This window comes from Phocoena phocoena, chromosome 9 (genome assembly GCF_963924675.1).
Source record: "Phocoena phocoena chromosome 9, mPhoPho1.1, whole genome shotgun sequence".
Classification (NCBI taxonomy): domain Eukaryota; kingdom Metazoa; phylum Chordata; class Mammalia; order Artiodactyla; family Phocoenidae; genus Phocoena; species Phocoena phocoena.
The window spans coordinates 100,085,764-100,104,563 of NC_089227.1; the positions used below are offsets into that span (position 1 = coordinate 100,085,764).

Genomic DNA, 18,800 nt, shown 5'->3' on the forward strand with positions numbered 1-18,800 from the left:
CTCCCTCTGGGCTTCTATAGCCACAGAGAGGCACAGAGATCTTACATCCTAGATTGTATAGACCAGTCTTGATTAAAAGTAATGCACCCTAGTGTTCTGATAGCAAATGCTTACTTGTGGGAGCAAGCACTCCAAATGTTGCCTTGGGACAGTCAGTTTAGATTTATAATATAAAGAACTAACTTATTTCTAGTTCCTTCCTTCCCATTTATTCATTTATTCTAGAAATATTTTTTAAGTGTATACTGTGTGCTGGGCACTGGGTGAGATGCTGGGAGTACAATGAATCAGACTCTATCCCTGCCCTCATGTGGCTCATATACTAATAAAGGAGACAAGTAGCCCCCCAGTGCTAAAACAGGTATGTGCTGGCTGCCGGGGCAACATTTTTGAGGGACTCTTTACCCTCAACAGCTCTACTGGGAGGTACCTGGTGCAACTTCTTGCTGTCAATTCTAATGAAGCTTCTAAAAGATATGTTAGATATTGCTCTTAGACTTACAGAACATAGGGTAGGTGATTTGTTCAACCACTATATTTTGCAGATGAAGCCCAGAGAGGGTGCAAGACATTCTGAAGGTCAAGCAGGTACGTAGAACCCACATCCCTCAGGAGTTTGGGAGGCCCCCGGTGTTGATTAGCTCGCACCAGCTTCTTTGGAAGGTACAAGAAACTTAGGAATGGTGACTGGGTTGGTACTGGGGTAGAGTTGTGTAGGTAGCTGAATGGTGAGCAACTTTTTGCTGGGAAAAGACCCAGCTTGGCCTGGGAAGTGGAAGGATATGTAAAAAGGATGACTGTGCCAGAGGACATCGGGGTGTAGCCCTGGCAGGCTGATTGGCTGGGACCAGTGCTCTGCAAATGCCCCCTCTTATGGGGTTCAGAAAAGTTGGGGTGGTGGCTAGCAGAACTGCATACAGCTTTAGCAATGGGGATGCAGAGGAACTAGAACGTTGAGGGAACTCCCTGGCCCCAGGAGTGGACAGGAACACAGGATAGACAAGGGAGAGAGGACAAAGAAAATTGAGACAGTCATGTGGACTCTGGTGCATGTCTTGAATGGGGTGAGTGGGAAAGAAGGCATAATATTTGATTCCTTTCTCTTCTTCCTTCCCCCTTTCAGTGGGGTCCAGCTGTGTTCACTGGTCCTCTCCCGGTCCGGCAGTGGGTGTCTTTTTGGAGAGGCTGGAAGATAAGTGTGGGGACGTTGTTGTTTAAAGTGTCATTTCCAAGGGCCCCGCAGATGAAGCTCTCCTCAGGAAGAACTGGAAATAGAATCCGGGAGTCCAGATTTCCAGCCTAGGTGCTGCAGCCGGCAATGGAGAGTCCAGGCAGGGCCTGAGAGAGAACTCTGGGTCGGCGTGGTCTCTAGGGTTGACCTCAGGGCCCTGGGACAGGGGAGCCTGTGCCGCACTGAAGGCAGGGCGATGTAAGGGAGGCGCAACTGGGCCTGGCCTGGCGACCCTCCTCGGCCAATCAGCCGCGTTCATCAGTACCCTCGGGCGCAGGGCACTGTGCGGGCGCTGCCCAGAGATCGGACACCCCACCCAGACCAGCGCAGGGAGGCGACAGCGACAGCCGGGGCCGGGAGGGGGGCAGTGCAGCTGTCCTCTCGAAGCGAGGGGCCCTCGCGGCGGGTGTAGGTGGGGCCTGGAGAGGAGGCGGAAGGGCCGAAGCTGGGTGGGAGGGGCCCGGCCGCTGGGGCTGGAGCGCGCGGCTCGGGGGTGGAGGCTGCAGAGCCAGCGAGCAAAGCGAGGGGCGGGGGCGCTGGGGCCCGCGCGCAGGAGGGGCGGGGGCGGCGGGGAGGGGGGCTCGGGCTGCGTGTGCTGGAGCCGGCGGGGGCGGCGGTGCGTGCGCATGACGCGGGGGGAGGGCCCGGGCCGCGCGCTCCCGGTCCCGTTGTTGTTGCCGCTGGAGGCTGCTCCCAGGCAGCGGGATCGCGGCGCCGGGAAGCGCCCGGCAGCGGTGGCCACAGCGTGCGCGGCGGCGCCTCCCGGCCTCGGCCCCCGGCCCCCGGCCCCATGCACTAGCCCCGCGCCGCCGGCTCCTTAGTCCCGGCCCCGCCAGCCCCGCGCGCCCGCCCGCCCGCCGCCGCTGCCGCTGCCGCCGCGCCGCCCAGGGATCCGGCCGGGCCCGCCTCGGGCCCCGCGGCTCCGGAACCATGAACTTCCAGGCGGGCGGGGGGCAGAGCCCGCAGCAGCAGCCGAGCCTGGCGGCGCCGGGGGGCGGCGGCGGCGGCGGCGCGGGGGGCGGCGGGCAGTTCGGCGGCGCAGGGCCGGGGGCCGGGGGCGGCGGCGGCCCCTCGCAGCAGCTGGCCGGCGGGCCTCCCCAGCAGTTCGCGCTCTCCAACTCGGCGGCCATCCGGGCCGAGATCCAGCGCTTCGAGTCCGTGCATCCCAATATCTACGCCATCTACGACCTGATCGAGCGCATCGAGGACCTGGCGCTGCAGAACCAGATCCGGGAGCACGTCATTTCCATCGAGGGTGAGCTGAGCCGGGGGCTGCGGGAGCTGGGGTGCGGTGGCTTCTCCGGCGCCGGCCGGGGCCTTTGCTGGCCCGTTCCGGCCACGCTCTCCCCGTTGGGGGTCCTCGCGCGCCTGAGGTCGGGGCCACGCGGTTTGCTGATCGCTGGCGCTGCATAGCCGGCGGCCAGGCTTCGCCATTTCTCGTCCGGGAACACTTTGGGGCTGGGGGCAGGTCCCGTGCCAGGGGACAGGTTTTCTGATCTTAGTGCTCCAGGGCGTGAGGGTGGTGTCGCTCCGGGGACGGGTGCGCTCGGAACCACAGAGGTTCCGGGGTCCAGAGGCCAGGTCTGGTCAGGCATGGCCGGGTAGGGTGGGCGCGGCGGAGGGCCTCGGCGGGCCGGGAGGTGGGGCCGCTGCCGGAGAGGCGTCTCAGCCGCTGTCCCGGCCCTGCCCGCAGCGGAGCGGTGGATCGGAGTCTCCCGTTAGTGGATGGCAGCATTCCCGGGCCCAGCGCCCGCGGGTCCCGGAGGGTGGCGCTCGCCGAGGCTCGCTCTTCCGACGCACACCCTCCACGCTGCCGCGGCCCGGCGGGCGCGGGCCAGGCCTGGCGCGGGGCTTGGGCGCCGGGGCCGCGTGGGAAGCCCCGGCCGGGCCAGTGGCGCCTTCGCTGGGTCCCCCGCACGCCGGACACCCGCCGCTGCTCTCCAAGGGAGCCGCTCGAGAGGCGGGCTCGGAGCTGGTGGGCATTGACCGACCTCCAGGGACACAGCGCCAGGCGTCGGGGACTAGAACCCCGGGCCACTGAGCGCTCCTTTCTCTAGGCTCTTGGGCCCTGGACTTCGGCTACTGAGGGGCAGAGGAAGTGGGTGCACGCTGCTGGCAGATGTACCACGACCTCGGGTGTGGTGGGGACGGGCAGCACCGGCAGGCACCCCAGCGGCGTGGTGACCTTTGAACGCATGTGGGGCAGATGGGCCTGGCCCTGGGCCATCTGCTTCGTCCTCCGGCTCCATTTGCAGGGGGACGCCCACCAGCAGGTGGTGGGTTCGGAAATGCAGGCAGAGTGCAAGGCCTCTTGCTGATGACTTGGAGTTGTGGGCAGGGCCCTGTCCAGTACTTGGGCCTCAGAGTTAGGGCCGCACTCCCATCTTTCTCTCATTGTGTGAGGCTGTTGGGGGTGTCCTTCACCTGAACACCCCGTTTCTGCTTTCAGAGGTCCCCGTGGCTGAGGAAGGCATAGTTGGTCTTTTGGGGGTAGGGGATCCCATTTAGAGCTGGGGTCCTGCTCTTTTCTTGTAGCATTCCCATCTGCCTTCTTTCTGTCCTTTTCCCAGCTCTCTCGCATCGCATCTCTTTCCTCTGAAGGCCGAGTTCACTGTGAACTAATTAGGTGACAGAAAAAAACTCATTAGCATGGATCTGAGTAAATGGCCTGAATCATCCGTGTGGCTGGGGACCAGGAGATGGCATTTGTGTGAGCCAGGGGCCCCAAAGAGAGGAGATGACCAATATTTCCTCCTAGATCTGAAGGGGTGGGGGGTGGGGGGAAGAAATGCCATTCCCTGCAGCTTCCCTGTTTCCCCAGAGGAAGTAAGTTCCTGATGCCTCCCCCACCCCTCCCAGCCCCTTTTGGAGGGGGTGGGACAGCCCCAGGAGGGGTGAGGGATGGCGTCCAGAGCAGGGAGAGGCAGGATTGGCCGGATTCCACATCTAACTCCCGCTTCCTTAACAGTACCCCCGCCCCCCCGAGCTCAGGAGGTCTCTGGCCCGGCATCTTCCGTGATGTGAAGGCCAGAGTTCCTGGGACACACTTGGGTTTTCACCCCCGTCTTGAATTCAACATGATAGGTGGAATTTCCCCTCTTAGAGCCCTCCCCCGTGACCAGCTTCCCCATTGCGGTTTGGAAGTACCCCACATTCCGTCTGCTTAGCCTGGAAGCTTGGTATCACCATTGCGGATCCTGGGACCCAATGTTTCATTGTCACCAGGGCCCAGCTGCTCCTCACACATCCGTTCCCAGCTCTCCTGGTCCCTACTTCCCTGCTGTTTCTTGGCAAGGCCTCCCACCTCTTTCTTCTTCTCCCCCTTTTTTTTTTCCAGCCTCTCTCTTGGAACCCATCTTTATTACCCACCTCACCCTTGCTTTCCCACTCCTGTCGCCCCAGCTTTTCTGCTGTAGGCAGGCATCAAAAAAAAAAAAAAAAAAAAAACCCCAGAAAACTCCTTCTCCAATTTCTGCCGTATATCCTTCCTCTCCCCATCTGCCAAACCATATTGCCGCTGTCCTGCAAAGCAGCGTCGGCACCTTCTTTCTCTGTGGAGGGAGGGCAGCAGCTTCTCTGGCGGGCGTTTCCGTGCTCACTCTCTGAGCCTGACCGAGGCCCCTGCCAGGGCCCAGCGGACTTGGGTCGAGACTGTTACATAAACACATTCATCGCCTGGGAGGCTGATCCTGTGTTTACTAGGGGTGAGCCTCTTAGGGGAAAGGGATGACATTTTCCTAGTGTGTAAGAAGCCTCATTCAGTAATACTTTAGTGAAGGGTGCGTTTGAGCTTTGAAGGTGACTGCGGAGATGCGGTCGGGATGCATTTGGGACTGAGGAAGCGTGGTGGCACCTTGCCCTCCTGTATTCTCTCTGTCTGCTTCTGTCAGCCCCTCTCACCCCGTGGCCAGGGCAGGAAGAAGCAGAGGAACTTTGAGCTTTCCTGTGTTTCAGGACAGGATCTGGAGGGAGGGAGTTCCTTTTCCCACCAAAGGCCAAGGAAGGAGAAAACCTGTCCACCCTACGGTCTTAAGGAACGAGCGGAATGTCACCAGGAGCTGGGACGGAGGGATAGACAGCCTACTGCGTGCGGAGCCCTTGAGCCACTCTCACCTCCCTGGTGGGTACACCGAGGCTCAGAGAAGCGAGGGACCTGCAGCGAGGGGTGCTCCCGGGGCTTGCTCAGGTGTCCTGGCTATGTCCTAGAAAGAGGACACGAAGGAACCAGGCCTTGGTCCAGATGGGGGACAGTCTGGGCATACAGAACACAGGGGTGCTGGGCCAAGTGAGCCGGAAGCCAGGATGAGGTGTTGGGAGAAGCAGCCCTTGGGGTCCCAGCAGGTGGCCTGGAAAGGCAGGCTTGTCCCTGAGTCGATGTGAACCTGGGGAGGTCTGCCCAAGGGGAGGCCCGCATGGAGGGCCTGGAAGCGGACTGTGGCCCCGGGAGGCTACTGCTGTGGCAGGCACCCGGCTTTGTCAACTGGGTGACTTGTTCCCGTGGCCCTTGGTTTTCCCCCAGGGGTTTTTAAGCAGTGAAATTCCTTGGAGAGGCACCGTCTGCCTGCCTCTGTGGGCTCCAGGCTTGGTAACATTCTGAAAGGACTCAGGTAAAAAGAGGTGCGGGTTTTCCTGTCTGGTTCGAAATTAGGCTGAAGAGAGAAGGGGGTCCGGAGCTGTGGGCGGGGCAGTTGGAGGGGGCGGCCTCGGCATCTGTAGCCTTCCCTGCAGGCCTGCCCAGGGCTCTAGAGTTTGTCCCCTGTTTCGTCTGTGTGCTGTGACTAGATCCCAGTAACAGCGCTCTGATGCAGAGAGCAGAATGGTGTACGTTTTGGAGACAGAGAAGCCCTCTCCTGAGCTGATGCCCTTCTGCCTGCTCCTCGGGGTGGGCATCCCCCAACCTGCTGCTAATTCTCACCTGTGGGACTTGCTCGAGTCTGCATTTCTGAGGCTCCCTCCAAGGGATTTGATTCCGTGGGTTCGGGATGGCGGCCCAGGGATCTGCATTTGTAACTTCCCCGGCCCCTTCTGGTAATTAGCTGGTTTGGAGAATGAGTGCCTGGTGGGGGACTGGTTATTTAGGACTTTGCTCAGAAGAGCTCTAGGAGTTCTGAAAAAGAGGATATCAGTGTGGGTGCCGGTGGCCTGGGAAAGCTGCATTTGTTCCAGATACATTTATTTAGCTCCTACCGTGTGGTCCAGTTGCATCTAGCACGGTGGAGAGCAGGAGGGGAGAGAAGGGGCTGAGCCAGGGCTCTAGACCCTGAAGGTGAATGGATCAGCGAGTAGGAGGTGCCAGAGGGGGGATTGGGAGTGGCAGGAATAAGGCCGGGTTTTAAGAAAAGCAGGGCGGAGATGAGAGACTGGGGAAGCCTTGTCAAGACCCCAAGCCTGCAGGAACTTGGGCAGCCTTGAGATGCAGCCTCCCCACCCCCCATTCAGTCCTCCTTCACTGCGCTCCAGCTCTCTGCCAGGTGGAAGACACCGTATAGATAAGACGGTCCTCGCTTGTCAACACCCTGTGGCTGGCACATACCCTAACTTTCCTCTACCAGTTATTTCTTTAACTGAATGTGTGTGCCAGGCGCAGGGTCTGAGAGATGCTCCACGCAGAGGGAACAGGTTGGCAAAGGTGGCAAGGGTCGGGGTTCAAGGAACAGCAGGCTGGTCTGCGTGCCTGGAGCATTGAGTCCACGGGGGACAGGCAGGAGGACCCTGGTTCAGGAGTTTTGAATGCTTTATCCTGTATTAATTCATTTACACCTCACCTTGTTCTGGAAGACCATACGAGGGTGACCCTTAAGCCTGCAGGAGATGGGCTGTCACGAGAGGGTTGAAGTAGAAGCCAACCGGCAGGTCGTATTTGAGAGCCGGTTGCATTTGAGAACTTACTCTCTGTGCGGTGCCGGCTGGATCAGAGGGAGTAAGGCCACAGGGAGAGCAGGCAGGAGAGGTGGATTAATGAGCTCTTAGTGTCCACGCCGTACATTTGACTGTGAGCCCTCCCTAGCAGCTGTCAGCGGGCCTCTGGCCTCAGAACCTCAGGAATGGAGGGGGAAGGAGGCCCTAGCTTGGGGGAGGCAGGCCCGGGGCCCTGAGAACTCCTGTGTCTCCGCTCAGCATCTCCTGAACACCCACTTAGGACCCTTTGGCTTGCCCCCATTCTCTTCTTAATATGCAGGTAACTCGAGATTAGTTGAAGCGGAGAGCATTCCTCCTGACGCCTAGCCAACTTCCACCACGCAGGCCAGGGGTGAGGGGCAGCTAATTTTGGTGCATGGAGCTGAGCTCTAGGGTTATGGAAGCGGGAAGGGGAGGTGACCAGGATCTCCTGCTTTGAGGATGGGGACCGTGGGCTGTGCAGTGTTCCACCAGTTAACCTTCCTCACCTGCCTGCTGGAGATGGTCACGAGGCCTCTGCAATCCTTTGCAGTCTTCTCCGGTATGCAGGTGTCATCTCCATTTTGCAAATGAGATCTCCTAGGACTGAGATGGAGGCACTTCCCAAGGCCGCACAGGAGCGGCACAGCCGGGGACTCTGCCTGGTTTTCCACCTCCAGGCCTGGTGCTCTTCCCCTCACATGGATGGGCCGACTGAGCTTTGCTGGGCCAGGCTGGACACCCAGTCAGCCCTTCTGGGTGCCTCTCAGGCAAGGTTTTGACCTCGAGTTGAACTTTTGGAAGCTTTTAGAGTATCACTTAAGGGTGACCCTGAGCGCTTCTTTCCTGCCATGGTTTTCTTCTGAGTGTCTTGAATCCCCAACTGAATGGTGGCTCTTGGAGGGGGGGCTCTCCCTTCTATGAGCAGCATGGATATTGCGCGTAGGAGAAGGACGCTTGGTCAAGAGACACTCCAAAATATTTGAACATTTAAAAAATTTAAGTATATGTTTATTTATTTTTTTAATAACTTATTTTTTTTTATTAATTAATTAATTTTTGACTCCGTTGGGTCTTCATTGCTGTGCGTGGGCTTTCTCTAGCTGCGGTGAGCGGGGACTCCTCTTCGTTGTGGTGCGCGGGCTTCTCATTGCGGTGGCTTCTCTTGTGGAGCACAGGCTCTAGGTGCACGGGCTTCAGTAGTTGTGGCACGTGGGCTTCAGTAGTTGTGGCTCGCGGGCTCTAGAGCGCAGGCTCAGTAGTTGTGGCTCACGGGCTCTGGAGCGCAGGCTCAGTAGTTGTGGCGCACGGGCTTAGTTGCTCCGCGGCATGTGGGATCTTCCCGGACCAGGGCTCGAACCCGTGTCACCTGCATTGGCAGGCGGATTCTTAACCACTGCGCCACCAGGGAAGCCCCTAAATATATGTTTAAATGACAAAAATAATGCATGCTGGTTATAACACATTCAAATGTGGAAAGGAAGTCGAAGAAATGTGTGTGCCCCCCACCCCTCTCCGAGGTACCTGCTGTTGTCTGTCTGTCTGATGGGTGTCTTTCCCATCTGCTTTCTCTCCTATATATATCTACTGTCTACTGCTCTATGATTGATGACACTCTTGGCGTTTCACAGCGAAAGTGGGACTTCTGTGGGAAATACTCCACTGGGAGAAGGGGAACCAGAGTCGCAGTTTCAAGAAAGGCATCTGCGTTCACGCACCCGTCTGGCAGCTCCCTGCGGGGCAGTTGGGATACCTGGGTTCTCATTCCTGTTCTGCCGCCGACTGGCTGTGAGAACTTGGGCAAGTCATAAAGGCGCCCCCAATTCCCCCGGCCTGTTCTCCTAGAACCCAGTTCTGGTTTCATCTGCACAGCTTGCTGTGACCCCGCCCTCGAGCATTTGGACCATCTCAGTCTTGGGTCCCTGGTCCAGGGAGGGCAGACTCCGTTCAGTGGGAGGTTCTGAGGCTGCCTTCTTGTGCACAGCACATGACACGCGCTGCCCGGGAGCCCTCCGGGAGCTGGTCATCGCCTCTGTTCCTGAGTTTCCTCAGGTAAGGAGGAGGGGTAGTGACAGTGTGATGGAGTTAGGCGCGGCAGGTGCCGACAGCGGTGCCTGGTACAGAGCGAGCACCCAGTGCGTGCTCGTGGTGAGCTGAGGGGCTGCGTGCAGTTGATCCAAGTCTCCTGGTACCTAGATCTTTTCACACTTGTCTGATTATTTCCTTTGGACAAATTCCCAAGTGGAAGAAAACAGCGAGGCCGTCGGGCACGCACGACCTTTCTCTGTGTGCCACACTGCCCTGCAGGAAGGCCCTTCCCGTTTCCCTGGGACAGAGACTGCCTTTTCCCTGCCCACCCTGTCCACTTGAAAGGTAAAGAGAAATGATGAAATGATTTTTGTTGTTTTATCTTGTGTGTATCCGATTACTCGTGAGAGTCAACATGAAACATAATGTTTTTGGTTGTTGTATTTTGTTGAATTCCTGTCATATCCTTTATTCATCTTCCTCGTGGTTTGTTACTCTTTTTCTTAATATGTGTAAGATAGTTTTGTTTTTGTTTTTTTTTTTGGCTGTGCGGCATGTGGGATCTTACTTCCCCCACCAGGGATCGAACCCACACCCCCTACAGTGGAAGCACAGCATCTTGACCACTGGACTGCCGGGGAAGCCCCTGTGTAGGACAGTTTTAATATGCAAACATAGATGAAGCATACATTGCCGTTTGCTGGAGGGGAGCCGGGGTCTGGATCGCTCTGGCGGCACTCTGGCCCTCCCGCGGCCCTGGGCACCCAGGTGGGTGAGCCCACAGCACATGGTCCCAGAGGGATGTATATGCCTCTCCTGTTGTCGTGCCTGTTTATAGTGTGTCTTTTCTTTCTCTTTCTTGTTTGTCAGCACCCCTCCTTGCCACTGTTGGTGCACCCGCCCACAGCAGTTTCTCTTTTGCCTTTTAATTTGATGCTTTGTTGGCTTGCGAACCTGGATCCCAAGCTGGTAGAGTGGGATTCGAGCCCAGTCATGGCCTCTCCGTGTGTGTCTGTGGGTCTGTGTGTGCGGCAGGGCTGGGAGGCCGGGAGAGCTGGACCCCACTCGGGGCTCCTGCTCTGCTCCTGGTGGGAGCTCCCGGCTCCTCCTCTGTGTGTGGTGTCTTCCAGGGAGGGGCAGATGCACTTCCCTGCCCAGAGAACTTTTTTGGTTAAACAGGCCCTAGACGAAGGCCCTTTGCTAAGAAGCGCTGTGATGATTTGGTGGCTTTCAGTCCCTCTGAAGCCCCACTCGTCTTGGTTATTGCTTCTAGACTCTTCTAGACTGTTTTAGGTTGGATGATGTGGTAGAATGGAGCCTGGTGTCATTCCTTCTCTGTCACAGTCTGTACAGGGTAGTGGGTACATCCGGCTCTGGACCCAGGCTGCCTAGATGTACATTTCTAACACTTAGTAGTGGTGTAACCTTTCTGTGTCTTGGCTTCCTTGTTGGGTGAGTTCCGTAACCTTTCTGTGTCTTGGCTTCCTTGTTGCTAATATGAGTTTAACAAGCACCCATCTCATTGTGTAGGTGTGACAGTGAAGTATGTTAACGCGTGCAAAGCTTTTAGACCAGCCCCGGCCCCTCGGAAGTGTTCACAGTGGCTCCAGCCTTTGCAGGGCTGCGGAGAGGACTCAGGGAGGGAGTGTCCCTCATGGCACCTGCAGCGGTGGCTCCCCAGTCATGCTCCCTGAACCCGAGCGGGCGAACGGGAGAACCTGGCGGGGCAGAGTTTGGGGTAAGTTGGTTTAGCCTGGCAGGCCCCAGGGAGGGGTGCCAGGTCCGGACTTGTCTGATGTTCCAGCTGATTGGAGCAGACCCTGGACCACAGCTGGTCACAAGGAGCGTGTCACACAGGCACCCAGCATTGCTTTCATCTAATTGCTTGCCCACCGATTAAAGTATTTCCTCTAATTCAGCACCAGTTACACATGTGAGTCATGTGTAAATTTAAATTTTCAAGTAGCCATAGTAAGAAAGCAAAAAAAAAAAAATATCTTTAATAATGCATTTTATTTAACCCATTGTATCTGAAATATTATCATTTCAACGTACAATTAACAAATTAATATAACGGGGCTTCCCTGGTGGTGCAGTGGTTAAGAATCCGCCTGGTTTGATCCCTGGTCTGGGAAGATCCCACATGCCGCGGAGCAACTAAGCCCGTGCGCCACAACTACTCACAACGCGTGCTCTGGAGCCCGCGAGCCACAACTACCGAAGCCTGCGCGCCTAGAGCCCGTGCTCCGTAACAAGAGAAGCCACTGCAGTGAAAAGCCTGTGCACTGCAAATAAGGAGTGGCCCCCGCTCACAGCAACTAGAGAAAGCCTGCGCGCAGCAACGAAGACCCAACACAGCCAAAACTTAAATAAAATAAATAAATTAATTAATTAATATAACAATTTTTAATGAGACATCTTACATTCTTTTCTCAACTAAGTCTTCAAACTGTGTTTCACCCGCTCAGTGCCTCTCCATTTGGACTGGCCGCATTTCAAGCGCTCAAGAGCCATGCGTGGCCAGTGTCTCTGGTATTGGAAGAACAGCTCTAATTTTAGCCTATAAAGTAACAAAAGAATTCCTGTTTGTTGGAAAAATTGAATACAGAAGTATATCCTTTTGGATTCATCTTTCTAAAGTATCATATTAAAATTTTTTAAGTAACGTGACTTTCACGTATATCCTGCCGTTTTCATTCAGTCACTCAACAAACACTTCTGAGTACCTGCTCAGGCCGTGGTGATGGGTGGCAGATAAATCTATTTAGAAGTGTTACTGAAGTCACAGTAGTTTTTTGTCGCCGTGGATTTTCTTCAAACCCGGAAGCACAACTACTGCTGAGGGGGCTTGGCCCTGAAACGTGTTCCCGTCCAGGGGTTCTCAAGTTCTGGAACCGAGGTTCACACGGTTTTGCTCAAGGCGGAAGGTGGGGAGTGAGCCCAGACCCCGCTCTTTTGCAAGAAGCTGGAGGAGAGGGCGCGTGTCTGTTGGGGGGGGGTATCACGTCCAGGCTCTTGTTACTCAGCGTCTTGGTTGAGAATGGGTTGCCCACGGGCCCCAGCGTGGCTCACGTCACTTGGGTTTGGCGGTTTCATCCCACGTGGCTGCCGCTCTGCCCTACTTACGTCCCCGCCCACCCCCTCTGCATCACAGCCCGAGGATAATCCTGAATTAGGGTGAGGGGAAGGGAGGTGGCAGGGAAAGGCTCTTCCATCTGCTTGGGGGCAAGGGCCGGTGGGCCCGACCGGGAGTGGACGTGCCAGACAGCGAGCCTGTTGCTGGGCAGAGCTCGTGTGAACAGCACAGTCCGTGGACTGGCTGGCCTCTGCGTATCCTCCTCACGCTTGATGGACTAAAGTGCTGGATTGTGAAGTGCAGACCACTAGGGAATAGGGTGCCGATTATGCAGGCCGGCCAGCCGGCCAGCCGTGCAGACTGTAAGCCCGGCCCTCGCTCTGCGGACCAGAGAGGGTGGAAGCCGCCTACCAGGGATTCAGGGTCACTGCTGGGCAGCAGGGCGGTGAGGCCCCGGGCCTTTGCACTTCACGGTGGTACTCTCCTTCCGGCTCACAGGAGAGGCTGGTGGTCGGGTGATCCCGGCCATGTCCCCTTCAGCCGTGACCCACAGCAGTTGTGCCAGGATATGTCACCAGCAAAGTCACAATATTCCCCTCACCCCATCCTGGTGTGTATATAATAGCGAAAAGTTCGTAAATGTACACGTACTCTCTGAAAACACGTGGCACAGAATAAGGCCCCTCTCAGCCAGCAGCCCGGGTTGGCTTCCTTGCTCTGTCTCTCAGTCCACTTCCGGGCCTTGAAATAAGGAGACCTTCCCCCTCCCCCCTCTGCTTGGAGATGAGATGCTTGTGGGGCCGCCCAGGAAGGAGCACCCTGTTGTACTAGTTCACCAGCCCCCTCTTGTTAACCTTTGTCCGGGGAGCCAGCAGGGAACCTGCCAATGGGCTGGGCTGGGCAGCTCTCTGCCTTTAGCAGGCCCTTGGTGACTGACATCTTGGATGGGAGGTCCTGAGGCCCCTCCAGCCAACCCAGAGAAGACAGAGCCTATCACCCTGCAGAGCTCTCATTCTCTCCCAGGCCGTCACTCTTGGCCGGGGGTGGCGGGGGGACACGCCATCCTGAAACTGTGTTAACAGGCTCTCACCTCCTTCCTGGGTATCCCCCATCCCCTGCTGGCTGTGGCCCTTGGGCCTTGCTTCTCTCAGTGGGCCCTGAGCGCACGGCAGCCCCTCCAGGGCCATTACTTTCCTTTACCTGCGAGAAGAGCTGGGATCTAAACCTGCCTCTGTCTAGCTCCATCGCCCACCTTTCCCGTTCGAGGCCCTGGTCTGTTGGGTGTCCCTCCCCAGCCCCTAGTCTCCCCTGGCCTGGTCCCTCGTGGGGCCTGGAGCAGTGGGTGCTCTCCCCCCGCTGGCCCCAAGCTGGTGTCGTCCTCATCTGCTGCTTTCCTCCTGGACACTGAGCCCCCAGCCCAGTACCAGCCTGGCAGGTACCAGTGACCAAGGGCCCTCTCTTCTCTGTACCCAGCCCAGGGGCCCTGTTGGACCTGGAGGTGGCTCAGGGAGCCCTCGCCTGTATCGCACTGTTCCGTCCCCTCCAGGGCCACGGTGCTGCCCGTGGGGTCCCCTCCCAGCCCGCTGGCCCCGAGCAGCCAAGGGCAGGGGGCCTGTGGGCTGTGAGGCCCCTGAGGTGGAGCTCTGCAGCCCCCAGAGCAGGGTGGCGCGGGGGCCGTCTGTGGAGGGGCCTAACTTCTCTCTCTGAGGCCTGTGCCTCCCCGCAGAGTCTGGGCTGCCAGCCTGTGCCTCGCCGGCACTGGGGTGACCAGGAGGAGGGGCGGTGCGTGGAGTTCTCTGGCCTCTTCCTCCAGGGCTCAGAGCTGGGCCAGAGCTGCCAGGTCCCTGAGAGCAAGGTGTCTTGCTTTCCGGCATGTGCTTCTGACTGGTCGCCCTAAAGCCGGTGACCTGCCCGGGGAGAAGGCTGCCCTGGGTTGCGGCCCCGGGAGGCGGCCACGTTCTGCCCCAACTGTGTGACCCTCGCCTGGCGACAGTGGATGTGAGGCCAAGGGAGGGACACCGGCCACTACCTGGGTCTCTCCCATGGGTGCAGGGCGAACAGGCCCCATGCAGGTCCAGGGCAGTCAGTTGTGTCCACGTTGGGGGCACCAATGGCATAGATACGGAGACCCTGACCCAAGTCCGAACAGCTTAACACAGACCCACTGAGGGGGCAGGGTCCCTGGGGGCCACAGGAGAGAGTCCTTCCCCTCTGTCTGCAAGAGAAAATCCGTCCTGGAGAGTGAGGGCTGGGTGGTCCAGGCGGAGGGAGCTGTGTGCCGCTGTGGGGTGGGGGGAGGAGGGGGGAGGCCCTTCGGAATTCTGAACTGGGTGCCTTGGGCATTGCCACTGCCTTTCCTTCCAGGGTGCCCCCTGAACTCAATCAAGGGGAACATTGATTTCTGCGGTCCGCGGGGGTACAGGTCCCAGTGCTGCCTGGCACAGCCCAGCTGGGAGTGAGCTGAGTGGGGTGTCCCTCTGCTCCAAGCAGGAGAGGATGGGCTGGGTGATGCTGAGTTGGCACCGAAGAAAAATTGTATTTCCCAAAGAGCGTGCCACACGCCAGGGCCTCGATGGGGTTTCTACCGAGTGACCCAGCGTGGAGGGACGTGGGGGGAGCCCTGTGGCGTACCTGGCTGCTTTGATAGGCACCGCGAGACGCTGTTTTACCAGAGTCGTGCTTTTATTATGAAAATTGCTGGCGTAGCGTGTTTTTAAACTATTCAAATGCGCCACCCCACACTCCAGCACTCTGTTTGTGCTGCAGACATGGCAAGATTGACAGCTCTTGCTTCAGGTGCCAGGGAGCCGCAGGGTTCTGAACGAAGGGTGGCTGCATCAGATCTGGCATCTCAGAAAGAACTCGAAAGAATAGCTTTCTGTCAGTGCTTACGTGCCAGGCTCCGCCCTCCGTGCTTGCTTGTAATTCTCGAGACGTTCCTGGGGTGTTACCATCCCCATCCTGAAGGTGAGGAGACTGACACCGAGATGTAAAGGAATTTGCCCAAGGTTGCTCGCCTCACAATGGCAGAGGCAGGACCTGGAACCGGGGAGTCCATTCTCAGATTCTGTGTTCCGAGCCGGCGTGCGCTGCGGCACCACGAAAAAGATACAACTCTTAAAAATACAGAAGAAAGGTAAAAGGGTATTGTCTAATCTTGGGATAAGAGGTATCCCCTTAAGCCAGACAGGAAACCCAGAATTTATAGAGGGAAAGACAGACAGATTTTTCCCCAAGCCTTTTTTTTTTTTTTTTTTGCGGTACGCGGGCCTCTCACTGCCGCGGCCCCTCCCGCCACGGAGCACAGGCTCCGGACGCGCAGGCTCAGCGGCCATGGCTCACGGGCCCAGCCGCTCCGTGGCATGTGGGATCCTCCCGGACCGGGGCACGAACCCGCGTCCCCGGCATCGACAGGCGGACTCTCAACCACTGTGCCAGCAGGGAAGCCCTCCCCAAGCCTTTCGTTCTGAAAAACGACCACCTTGAATGATCCTTAGTTAACATCTACCCCATTTGCTTTGCCTCTGTTTCTCACACACACATATTTTGGTGGAGGTGACGGTCTGTAGTTGTGTATGCTTCCCCCCAAGCACTCCAGCAGGCATTTCCTACGAACAGACCGTCCTTCTACATAATGTAGTATACCAGGGTCACACCTAAAAAGATGAGTGAGAACTCTCAACCGTCGTTGACTAGCTCATCCATAACCAAATGTCCTCAAGTAACCCCCACGTGCCTTATATAATAACCTCTTTGTTTTTCCAAATCAGGATGGGATCAGGATGGCACAGGATCCATCGTGATGCTTTTCCCCATCACACAGACTCTTTTTTTAATATTTTTAAAAAATTTATTGAAGTATAGTTTATTTACAATGTTGTGTTAATTTCTCCTCTGCAGCAAAGTGACTCAGTTATATATAAATATATTCTTTTTCTTATTCTTTTCCATTATGGTTTATCACAGGGTAATGAATATAGATCCCTGTGCTTTACAATAGGAGTTGTTTATCCATCCTATATATAATGGTTTGCATCTACTAATCCCAAACCCCCAACCCTCCCTCCCCCACCCACACCTCCTTGGCAATCACAAGTCTGTTCTCTGTGTATGAGTCTGTTTCTGTTGCGTAGATAAGTTTGTTCGTGTCATGTTTTAGATTCCACATATACGTGATATCATATGGCATTTGTCTTTCTCTTTCTTACTTCACTTAGTATGATAATCTCTAGGTCCATCCATGTTGCTGCCGATGGCATTATTTTATTCTTTTTTTTTTATAAATTATTTTATTTTATTTATTTGTGGCTGCGTTGGGTCTTCGTTGCTGCACGCGGGCTTTCTCTAGTTGCGGCGAGCGGGGGCTACTCTTCATTGCGGTGCGCGGGCTTCTCACCGCGGTGGCTTCTCTTGTTGCGGAGCATGAGCTCTAGGCGCGTGGGCTCTAGTACTTGTGGCACATGGGCTCAGCAGCTGTGGCGCACGGGCTTAGTTGCTCCGTGGCATGTGGGATCTTCCTGGACCAGGGCTCGAACCAGTGTCCCCTGCATTGTCAGGCAGATTCTTAACCACTGCGCCACCAGGGAAGCCCCTCTTTTTTTTTTTTTTTTCTTTTTTTAGTACATCTTTATTGGAGTATAATTGCTTCACAATGCTGTGTTAGTTTCTGTTGTACAACAAAGTGAATTAGCCATATGCATACATATATCCCCATGTCCCCTCCCTCTTGAGCCTCCCTCCCACCCTCGCTATCCTACCCCTCTAGGTCATCGCAAAGCACCGAGCTGATCTCCCTGTGCTCTGCGGCTGCTTCCCTCTAGCTGTTTTACATTTGGTAGTGTATATATGTCAGTGCTACTCTCACTTCGCCCCAGCATTCTTTTTTCTGGCTGAGTAGTATCCCATTGTATATACATACCACATCTTTATCCAGTCATCTGTCGATGGACATTTAGGTTGCTTCCATGCCCTGGCTATTGTGAATAGTGCTGCTATGAACATAGGGGTGCGTGTATCTTTTCGAATTATGGTTTTCTCAGGGTACATGCCCAGTAGTGGGATTGCTGGGTCATGTGGTAGCTCTATTTGTAGTTTTTTAAGGAACCTCCATACTGTCTTCCATAGTGGCTGCACCAACTTACATTCCCACCAGCAGTGTTAAGAGGGTTCCCTTTTCTCCACACCGTCTCCAGCATTTATTATTTGTAGACTTCTCTTTTTTAATATAACTATTTATTTATTTTTGGCTGTGTTGGGTCTTTGATGCTGCACGCAGGCTTTCTCTAGTTGCAGCAAGCGGGGCCTGCTTTTCGTTGCGGTGCGCGAGCTTCTCACTGCAGTGGCTTCTCTTGTGGGGGAGCACGGGCTCTAGGTGCGTGGGCTTCAGTAGCTGTGGCACGTGGGCTTGGTAGTTGTGGCTCACCGGCTCTAGAGCACGGGCTCAGTAGTTGTGGTGCACGGGCTTAGTTGCTCCGCAGCACGTGGGATCCTCCCGGACCAGGGCTCGAACCCGTGTCCCCTGCGTCGACAGGTGGATTCTCAACCACTGCGCCACCAGGGAAGCCCTGTAGACTTTTTAATGATGGCCGTTCTGACCGCTTTATCACACAGACTTTTTTTTTTTTTTTTTTTTTTTTTTGGTACGCGGGCCTCTCACTGTTGTGGCCTCTCCCGTTGCGGAGCATAGGCTCCGGACGCGCAGGCTCAGCGGCCATGGCTCACTGGCCCAGCCGCTCCGCGGCATGTGGGATCTTTCCGGACCGGGGCACGAACCTGTGTCCCCTGCATCAGCAGGCGGACTCTCTACCACTGTGCCACCAGGGAAGCCCCCTGTAGACTTTTTAATGATGGCCGTTCTGACCGCTTTATCACACAGACTGTTGAAGAGTCTGGGGGCAGTTTCCTTGTAGCAGGTTGCGCTCTGATTCGGGCGCTGTGGCTGCTTGGTGTTATTTAACTTGTGCCTGTATCCCGCCTGCTGCCTATGACCTGGAGCGAGCTCAGGGGCTTGATGAGATCCAGGTTAAACCCTTTTGACGGGAATACCTCCTATTGTGTCACATCAGGCCCTGCTGTTAGTGATGTTAAGGACATAATTACCAGATGTCCTAATCCTGAAGGCCCATTGCCTCCCCCTTTGTAATTCATCAGTAATCTGTAGTAAGACTTTTGCACCTTGAAGGAAACTGCTCCCGGCAACTTTCAGTCAGTGGTTTTCAGTGCCTCAGTGATCGTGCCTGAATCTGTTCTGTTGGGGCTGCCACGTGGTGATTTTCTCATCTGGACATTCCTTCCGCAAGTCTTAGCTGGTACTCTTCTGTCAAGAAGGCCGCCCCCACTCCCTTTGCCCTTTTTTAGGAACACTCTCGTTTCATGGATTTTTGTTGTGGTTCTTATTGTTCAGATGTTATAATCAATTATAAAATTAATAGATTTAATTACACTTTTGTAGAACAGAGTAGGAGAATTTGCTTGCCATGTACATATGCCAGGTAAATGGTTAAGATGCCTATTATACAAAGAATTCCTCTAAACTGTTAAGAAAAAGGTTTTGAAAACCCCAAAGACAGGGACTTCCCTGGTGGTCCA

General features: G+C 55.9%; 1 protein-coding gene across 5 annotated transcripts in view; it reads left to right on the forward strand.

Annotated features, from left to right (window-relative positions):
- The first annotated feature begins 2,161 nt into the window (after positions 1–2,161).
- The window catches only part of AGAP3 (ArfGAP with GTPase domain, ankyrin repeat and PH domain 3), a 55,870-nt gene continuing 39,231 nt past the window's right edge, over positions 2,162–18,800 (forward strand). For 4 of the 5 annotated variants that reach the window (XM_065883836.1, XM_065883838.1, XM_065883842.1 and 1 more), the window contains exon 1: positions 2,162–2,486. In XM_065883836.1, the coding sequence (XP_065739908.1) occupies positions 2,162–2,486 (325 nt within the window). The remainder of the gene's footprint in view (positions 2,487–18,800) is intronic. The other variant, XM_065883837.1, reaches the window with a different exon arrangement.